At 41.1% G+C, this 10,039-nt stretch overlaps 1 protein-coding gene across 1 annotated transcript; it reads right to left on the bottom strand.

Annotated features, from left to right (window-relative positions):
• Nucleotides 1-323: 323 nt before the first annotated feature.
• On the bottom strand, nt 324-896 carry LOC101854547 (probable LRR receptor-like serine/threonine-protein kinase RPK1; the record flags this gene model as incomplete). The annotated part of the gene is made up of 1 exon (XM_005113427.1): nt 324-896. A coding segment is annotated over exon 1 (573 nt), but the record flags the coding sequence as incomplete, so codon positions are not given.
• Nucleotides 897-10,039: the final 9,143 nt, after the last annotated feature.

The following is a 10,039-nucleotide window of genomic DNA, read 5'->3' as shown; positions in this document are numbered from 1 at the left end:
GTGTGTGTGTGTGTGTGTGTGTGTGTGTGTGTGTGTGTGTGTGTGTTTGTTTGTGTGTAGATAGGTGAGGTTGAGAAAGAAAGCGATAGATGGATAGACAGATAAACAGATAGACAGATAGATAGACAGATAGATAGATAGATAGATAGATAGATAGATAGACAGATAGATAGATAGATAGATAGATAGATAGATAGATAGATAGATAGATAGATAGATAGATAGATAGATAGATAGATAGATAGATAGATAGATAGATAGATAGATAGATAGATAGATAGATAGATAGATAGATAGATAGATATAATAAAATGTATATTTACCTTGAAGGGACACATGCACCGTCCTGTCCTAGTCTCAGGCCCGTAGAAGCCGCAGGTAGACACCCAGCTGGTCACTTTCTTCTCTCCGTCCTTCAGTCTCCGCGCCAGTCCGAAGTCTCCCAGAACTGCTCTGCCATAGTCGTCGAGGAAGATGTTGGCCGGCTTTACGTCCTGGTGGTAGATCCTCAGTCTGTGGATGTAGTCCAGGGCTCTGGCAACATCTGCCACATATCCCAGAGCCACAGAAGACTCCACGGGGAAAGACTTGTCTACCGTACCGTGAGGGTAATGCTTCAGGACGATGAAGCCTTGGCGAGGGGTGGAAGCATACGCCACGAGAGACATGACGCGGTCGTGGCTGAGGCATCGTAGGGCAGACACCTCGTCGTGAAACTGGTCCACCATAGCTTGCTTCCCACTCTCGAAAGAGATGATCTTCACAGCTACTTTCGAAGAGGGGTCCTTCCTGTCGAAGGCCAGAACAACTTGAGCAGAGCCGCCTCGTCCCAGACAGGGGCCCTTGTCCAGGTTGAACGTTCCTAAGACGTGGTTCTGCTCCTCGGAGATCTCCATACTTGCAAAGTGTTCAGACTCAGAAAACAACTTCGATGTGGGTCGCTCGAGTGTTAAGAGTGAACTGACCACCAGAAAGAAGAAACTAACAGGTCAAGTCTGAACACAAAGAAAGTGGATTCCGAGTTTTGAAAATTCCAGGCTTTGTTATCAAAATCCTTTAACTGACGATAACCAATCAGATCTCGCCACGTAGTAAAAGACACCCCCAGGGGGAATAGGTCCGGTGTCCGTGGCTTGTAGCGGCTTACATCAAAGCGTGTCAACTCATCAACACCTATTGTGTAACCAGGCTGGCTGGTCAGTGACTGACCACACCTTACAATTTTTTAAAAGAGGATTATTTCTTTGTGAAGTTATTTTGGGAAGTCCTTGAAAAAATATTTAATCGGCTTTGGAATCTATGAATAAGACTCTATTGTCTCGTTTTGAGAATTGGTTGAGCAGTGTGTGAGGTGAGAACTGGGGGGCCCTCGTCGGTCTTTGTTATTGTTGTTAAAAAATGAAAAACAACAACTCGAGAGACCTTTTAACGTTTTCAAACAGATGTAATGGTGGATTGGTTTGACATACGGAGTAGAGGACTATGATATTATTTTGTGCTGTGTAAGAGAGTGATTAAAATGTTCCCTAGGATTTGGGTTGTGTATATCTCAGTAAAACTTTTCAAAGCAGTAAAGGCCATAGGGTGCACAGAAAACATGTTCTAGTTAGAGTTTAGCGCCACTTGCAACATAATAAGGTAAACCAAAAAAAGGAGACTAGACACAAAATTAAATAATAAAACAATAAATCAGGAGTTGAAAGGAAAAATATAGATATAAACAACAAGGAAGAATGCAGTTATTGGTTGGTCAAATAAAAGCTCTTTATTTTCATCCATGACAAAATATGTGTACAAATATTTTTTAAAAATGCGACTCGCGTAGTTTCAGACGAAGGAATAGATGAATAATACTGAAAATGGTGAAATGGTATAGGTTTAACGCCCCTATCAACACTATTAGGTTAAATAAGAGGTGGGACCTCCGAGTTTAACGCCCATCTCCGAAAGGACCGAGCCAAATAGGAAATTCGTATAAAGTGCCTTTCCCAAGGACACAACGTCGGACTAAGCTGAGGCTGGAACTCCCGAACCCGCAATCTCGCCACGGTGAATAATACTGTGTAACTTGACAAAATGTATGTTGAACTCTTACAGGACATTAACACACACATTATATCAGATCAGCAAACAAAAGGCGATGTTGCAGCACATTTCAAACGATCATAGACAATCTTAGTAAACCTTAATTTTCCTATTTCGTAATATGCATACTGTAGCACACGTTTTTGATAATTTTTTTAAAGGTTCTGAAAAATAAAACTGAATTTAAAAATCTGCTCAACCGAGTAAGTTATGCATCTCTTAAGTTACCCTAAAAAAAGTGCGTCTTATATTGTTTTTTTGGGGTTTTTTTTGTTCAGAATGCGTGTCCTTTATGAGTGGGCCTAAATGGTTACAGCCCCTTTGATACAATCAGCATTCACAAGAGTAGGATTTCAAATCAGCTTGTTAGTGCGAATCTGCACATTGGATGAAATCCACCGTCCCAATGTGTTACCGGGGTATCTGGGTTGGGAGGGGGGAGGGGGGGGGAGGGACTTTGGAAATGATGCATGTCAAGTCTTTTTTCTTTGTTTTAAGAACTCTTAAGAAGTGTGTGAAGGTGTGAACAGGAGTCCTCTGCCGTCTTTGTTTATTTTTGTTAAAGAATGGCGAAAGACCTCCTTATCAGAAGATTATTTAAAATGTGATGATTAATTGAATATAGAGAACAGATCTTTTTTTACCGGTCAGTGTGGTGATTAATTCAAGACAGAGAAAGTATAGTTATATTTTTCGCTGGTCAATGTGATAATTTAATTGATACAGAAAATAAGGTCCCGATTTAGTTAAAGATCTAGATCTACCCCGCCACAAAGATCTACCGCAAGGTCTGCCCTGTGGTCACCAGCTGAAGGGATTAAGCCCCCCTCCCCTCCCCTCTCCTACTCTCTCCTCCACTGTCTTTTCTTTAAAACTTGATATCCATAAAAAAAAGGTGTTACCATGTTAACAAAAGCATCAGTTAAAATCGTTTTTTAAAAAAAAATCTCCCACCCAAAACATGTGCTGCTTATCACCGCTGACGACAGACAATAGTAGCCAAGGAGCCATTCACTTGTCTTTGGGGTTCACAAATGATAAGTCCGTTCACACGGTGCTTTTAATCCCTTTATCACGTCTAGCTGGAACAAGACTGTCTCAGTTTCTCTGATCAGACCATGAGAAGAAACGAATGACTGTGTTACATAAATCTCGATGTTAATAACAGCATGTAACATCTCTCTTTATTTGTCATCGTAAAATACATTGCTTTTCATGGCTTGATTCTGTTCCTTCCTTTCTTTCTTTCTTTCTTTCTTTTGTTCTTTCTTTCTTTCGGTCTTTTTTCATTCTTTTCATTCTTTCTATCTTTTCATTCTTTCTGTCTTTCTTTCTGTAATTTAAGTTCATTCTACCTTCAAAATCAACTGTGCTTGGTCCCGTTAGTCATCCCACTTTTCAACTGAGAGGTGATACGGTATTGTGAAAACATGTGTTGGCCTAACGATAGGTTAATCTGACTCGTGAAGCATGGGCTGGAGATGAAGGGAAATAACCGAGGAAAAGGCTCGACCACCGAACAGGCTAAAACAAGAACGCCCACACCTCCAGCCCAACATGGTTGATGGTGTTTTTTTTTCTTTTTGTTTTTGCTTTTGTTTGTTTTAGGTTTAGCTTTGGTGTGGGGGGGGGGGGGGGAGGGTGTCGTTTGTTTGTTTCTTGTCTGTTGCTTTTTTCTGCGCTTTTTTCTGCTTTTTTCTTTTTTTGTTGTTGCTTTTTTTGGCAAGTGCGCTCGCAACTGCATAATGTCATGTTAGATCTTACCTACCCTAAGATCAGGGGTGTGGCTGAAAGACAGCAGTAAGAAGGGGCCAGTGGGTAGCAGTACAAAGGCTGCTGAAACAATTAGGGGCCCAGAGGAGGGGGAAAAGGGTCGGGGTGGGGGCTGGAAGAGGAGACGAAGGCAGACGACAGAGCATGGTTAGATGTGGAAAGCAGGTGAAAGGAGACAGATTAAGAGATGAAAAATTTCCGTCGCCTCCAGGTTTCGAAAGCGGGACCTATTGAATGAGAGGCCAAAATTGAACTTCCAGACCACGAGAGAAACCGATGGTGGTAGTTGTGCTACCGAGGGATAGAGAAAGAGTGAGACAAACAAACACACACACACACACAGCGAAAGAGAGAGAGAGAGAGAGACAAAGACAGACAGACAGACAGACAGACAGACAGACAGACAGACAGACAGACAGACAGACAGAGAAAGGGAGAGAGAGAAAGAGAGAGAGAGAGAGAGAGAGAGCGAGCGAGCGAGAGAGAGAGAGAGAGAGAGAGAGAGAGAGAGAGAGAGAGAGAGAGAGAGAGAGAGAGAAAGCAGAGGAGAGTAGGCAGGAGAGACGGAGATTTCACACGTAATAATAAATGGAATACTTGAATAAAGGCTCCAGGTTCTATAAATCTTTGTAAAGTATTCTCCCAAAGCCATTTCTTCAGTCATTTCCCTTCATCTCTTGCCCTTGCTCCACGAGTCTCATTAACCGATCGTTTGGCTTAAAAGAAGTTTAAAAAAAACAAAACACAACATCACCTCACAAGTAACATGTTTAAAACTTAAAAGAAACAAAACACAATTTTCATCTCTAAATTGTCTCACATTCACCTTTCCTTCTCTCTAATCAAGTCCCGCCGTCTGCTTTTGTCTCCATCTTCTGCCCACCCACCCTTTTTTTGCACCCTCCTTTTGGCTCCTGGATCTTTCCGCAGCCTTTCTACTGCTACTCCTTGGATCCTTCTTACTGCTGTTAAATAGAGATCCTTGGTGGACCTAAAATCGATTAGAGTAGGCTTTGGCCGCCACTCGGGCAAAATCAAAGTTCAATTCCTGCCACAAACTGAAAATGCCTAATGTATCCCTCGCGCTCATATGACCTTATGCCGTTACCAGCCCGTAAAATACACCAAAATTTTATTTAAAAAACAAACAAACAAACAAAAAAATGGAGGAGACGCAAAAGATTGAAAATGTTTCGCTACCTTAGAATTGCGAAGTTGTATTCGCTCAGTTCCTAGTTTCGAGAACTTTCACGTCAAAATTTTTTAAGTTTCACAACATGCCATGCTTTTTCAAATGTATTTCTTTGAAAATCTTGATAATCATGTACTGGTAACCCAAAACGGCCCAAAATATCAGACAGAACTTTGTAATTCAAAGGTTTCTCCAGAAGAAGAATAGGAATAACACAACATAGTTTGTTACTTTCGCTTTTATTGTTTTTCACACAAGTATGGTTACTCTGCTCGCAAAGTCTGCACTTTTTAAAAGAGGGCGCCTCTGGATTTTGAGTGTTAACATGGACACGTGACTCAGTCTTGTTGTGATTGGCTGCAAACCACCCGATCGCACGATTCGCAGGCCTGAAAATAAACGCGTTTAATTTTGTAGGTCACGGACCGAGTCGATCGGTTTGTGCCACGACGGCCGCTTTGCGCCTTCAATTTGGCCAGCCCCAACTACAAGATTGACACGACCTGATCGCGTATGTGGGCACCCCCTATAACAAGTATAGATTTATTTGACGACTTCGAGTTATAGGCCCAGTATTTAAACCAGTGGATTTTAAACTTTTTTCGGTCGCCGCCCCCTTTTTCACAACTCCATAATTATGAAATGTTTTCTCCCATCAACGTGCTGCAATAAAGTGGCCTGTGATTTGTGTATTCAAATATCTTACACATACAAACACCCACTGGGTATGTTTGCTAGTGTGTGTTTGTGTGTGTGTGTGTGTGGGGGGGGTATGTTTGTCCATTTTTGTGCAATAAAGTGGCCTGTGATTTGTATATCTAATATATCCACTACAAAACATAAAAATATATTAAGTTGTTTAAATGTGAGAAACAGCAAGAAAATAAAGTATGCATGGATCTCAGTCTGTAATCATCACAATCATCATTATTATCATCATCATCATCATCATTAACATCAGTTTTCTCGGCAGTGGCAGTACATGCACACCACAAACTCTATTAAACAGGTGAGTATTTTGCTAAAACATAAAAAGAAAGAAAAAAACTAAACAAAAAAAAAACCTTTGAGATATCAAATAAGGATAAACTACAGAGAAAGCATATATTATACAAATAAGTCATTGACACTGCCCTAACGGGAAGGCCAGACCTGGTGAAACGAAACCAACTTATTAACATCAGGTTTCAGATTGGTCAGTAGCAGACCCAAAATGGGGGCTCTCGTGGCCTAGAGGTTAAGGTGTTGGCCTCTCACTCAAAAGGTCCCGGGTTCGAATCCGGGTAGCGACCGAAAAGTTTTCTTCTCTAAATTTGTCTCCTTTCACTTCATTTCCTGCTCCCTGACAATGCTCAGTCGTCAGCTTTCGTCTCCAGTTTCTGCCCCCATCCCCTACCTCCTTTGCCTCCTTCCTCTGGGCTCCTGGTTTTTTCTGCAGCCTTTCTACTGCTACTCCTTCGCTTCTTCTTACTGCAGTCTTTCAGCCACACCCCTGATCTTCTGGTAGGAAAGATCTACACCTAGCCTTCTCGGAAAAGGGCGAAAAATCTCGGAGGACCCGTGTGCAAGTTGCGCACGTTAAAGATCCCTTGGTGGTCTAAAATCGATAAGAGAAGGCTTCGACCGCCACCCGGGTAAAATTCAAAATTTCCTACCAACTGAAAACATCAGGTGTGTCCCGCGCGCTCATATGACCTATGCAGTTGCAAGCGCCGTAAAACATTTTACAAAAACAAAAAAAAACAAACAAAGACCCAAAATGCCACGCTGTATGATCCAAAGTTTGTTCCTATGCTCCGTCAGCAAACTTCCCACTTTGAATCTTATCCCCTTTCTACAACATAGGAGGTGGGAACAGCGATGAAACAAGAACTTAATTTGTTCCCACAGGGAGGTATTTGTCTTGCACAACAGTTTTCAACCAGAATGACTAGTACGACTTCTTGAAAAATGGTTTGAATTTAAAGTCACTTTTCATTGTCAGGAGCTCTTCGTTAACCACCCCCTAACCCTAAAACCCTAACCCTAAAACCCTAACCCGGGTTTACCTCCTACGCCTGTTCAATATTCGATACGCTCCTGCCCTTTCGTTTTTCGATACGTATACATCACTGGTGTCCTTATTCGATACCTACTTGGCTGTCCGATATCTATAATAAATCGACGCCTTCTCGGTATATTCGATACCTGTCCAGTAGTAACTACTCGATACTCACTTGCGTGTTTTTTTAATGCGAGTATGCAAGGTCATAATCGATACCATCTTTCATGTCATTATTCGATAACAACCTGTCTCCTGTACACCTACCTGTCATTGTCGATACCCTTAATAATTTATTGTAGCCCATTATTATATACCTCAATTCCGGCCATTAATCGGTGTGGTTTGTTTTGTCGTTCTTCGATACCACACTTGCCTAGTCCAGCTATGGTTATTTGATACCTTCTTAGTTTGATCATAATCAATAACTAATCGGTCATTATTCGATTTCCCTTCATCCGGTCTTTATTTCTTTAACCTCGACACCTCCTTAATTTTAATAACTAATCGATACCAATTTGATAATCTTTCAATATTGATATGATCGTCTGGTTATAATCATCACCGATTAAGATCAAAGATTAAATGATTATTTTATACATTGATTGATTTTTTGTCCATGGGTATTTTTAAATTATCACACAATTTAACTAACTAAAAGAATGCCGCCATAGTGAATAGAAGTGACAAGAGACCACCTTACATGTCTTTTATTTTTATCAAGTATCTCGATTCGTTTACATAGTCGGTGTACTAACAATGGTGTTATATTATGGTTTTGCTTAGAATATTTTCTATTTGTCACTTGGTTCATTTTGAAAAATGTGCTTTCTAAGGGTTTATTAAGGTTTGAAACATTTCCTAATATTGCGACATTTAAAAGTTTTGCTAAATTTGTCTTTCACTTATTAAAGCGGTTTTTCTGGTTTTCTGTTTACTGTTATTTAACAAGACTTTTTAAGGTAATTGTTTCCCTTACTCAAGCAGTTATTTCGGATTGCTGTTACCTACATCATAAAAGAGGACTCCTCTAGTATTGTGACTGAGGGTTCAAACTTCAAAATCAACTGTGTTTTGTTTCTTTTAAGTCTTAAACATTTTACTTGTGAGGTGATGTTGTGTTATTAAAAACAACAACAAAAAACAACTTTTAAGCCAAACGATCGGTTAATGAGACTCTTGGAGCAAGGGCAAGAGATGAAGGGAAATGACTGAGGAAATGGCTTTGGGAGAATACTTTACAAAGATTTATGAAACCTGGAGCCTTTATTCAAGTATTCCATTTATTATTACGTGTGAACTCTCCGTCTCTCCTGCCTACTTTCCTCTGCTTTCTCTCTCTCTCTCTCTCTCTCTCTCTCTCTCTCTCTCTCTCTCCCTCTCTCTCTCTCCCTTTCTCTGTCTGTCTGTCTGTCTGTCTGTCTGTCTGTCTGTCTGTCTGTCTGTCTGTCTGTCTGTCTGTCTGTCTGTCTGTCTGTCTGTCTGTCTGTCTGTCTGTCTGTCTGTCTGTCTGTCTGTCTGTCTGTCTGTCTTTGTCTCTCTCTCTCTTTCGCTGTGTGTGTGTGTGTGTGTGTGTGTGTGTGTGTGTGTGTGTGTGTGTGTGTGTGTGTGTGTGTGTTTGTTTGTTTGTTTGTCTCACTCTTTCTCTGTCTCTCGGTAGCACAACTACCATCATCGGCTGCTCTCGTGGTCTGGAGGTTCAATGTTTGGTTTACTTTATAATGTTGCAAGTGCCGCTAAAGTCCTAACTATACTTAAAGTTCGTTTTCTGTGCACCCTATGACCTTTACTGCGTTGAAAGGTTTTACTGAGGAACATTTTAATCACTCTCTTACACATCACAAAATAATATCATAGTTCTCTACTGTGTATGTCAAACTAATCAACAAATAATTACATCTGTTTGAAAACTTGCCCTCTGGCAAGGAGGTCTCTCCAGTTACTGTTGTTGTTGTTTTAACAACAATAGCAAAGACGGACGAGGGCCCCCGGTTCTCACCCCACGCACTGCTCAACCAATTCTCAAAACGAGACAATAGAGTCTTGTCCATAGATTCAAAAGCCGATAAATATTTTTTCAAGAACTTCCTAAAATAACTTTACAAAGAAATAATCCTCTTTAAAAAATTGCAACGCCTGGTCAGTCACTGACCAGCCAGCCTGGTTCCACAATAGGTGTTGATGAGTTGACACGCTTTGATGTAAGCCGCTACAAGCTTTGGTTGTTGTTTTTTAGCACTCTGTCTGTCTGTCCCTCCCTCCCGCCCCCCCCTCTCTCTCTCCCCTCTCTCTTTCCTCTCTCTTTCCTGCTCTCCTTTGAATAGTAAAAACATCTAACAAGTAATAGTTCTAATTAAATTATTGGAGGGCGGGCAGGAATGTAAAATGCCAGTGTCAGTTATGAGATCCAAAACCACCCCTGCGGTCGTCGAAAAAATTAACTAAGATGCAGTGGGCTCTCGCGGTGTAGAAGTTAATTGTTCGCCTCTCATTCAAAAATCCTTTCACCTCCTTTCATGCTCCCTGACAATGCTCAGTCGTCAGCTTTCGTCTCCAGTTTCTGCCCCCATCCCCTACCTCCTTTGCCTCCTTCCTCGATGGATACAAAGGAAAACAATGTAAAAAATAGAAAAACAAATATGGAAATACACACACACACACTTATGCACAAACACAAACACACACACACACACACACACACACACACACACACACACAGAGAGAGAGAGAGAGAGAGAGAGAGAGAGAGCGAGAGAGAGAGGTGGGGGTGAGAGAGAGAGGGAGCCAAAGAGACACAGAGAGATAGAGAGAGAAATAGTGAAAGAAAGAGAAAAGAGAGTGATACAAAAAATGAGAGAGTAAAGAGAGACAAGCAAACGGAAAAGGAGACAGAGTTAGAAACATGGTTAGAGACATATCCATAGAAATAAAGATAGACAGAGACAAGA

Source organism: Aplysia californica, unplaced genomic scaffold (genome assembly GCF_000002075.1).
Source record: "Aplysia californica isolate F4 #8 unplaced genomic scaffold, AplCal3.0 scaffold02353, whole genome shotgun sequence".
NCBI classification, from domain to species: domain Eukaryota; kingdom Metazoa; phylum Mollusca; class Gastropoda; order Aplysiida; family Aplysiidae; genus Aplysia; species Aplysia californica.
This window is presented reverse-complemented; position numbering and strand designations above follow the sequence as displayed.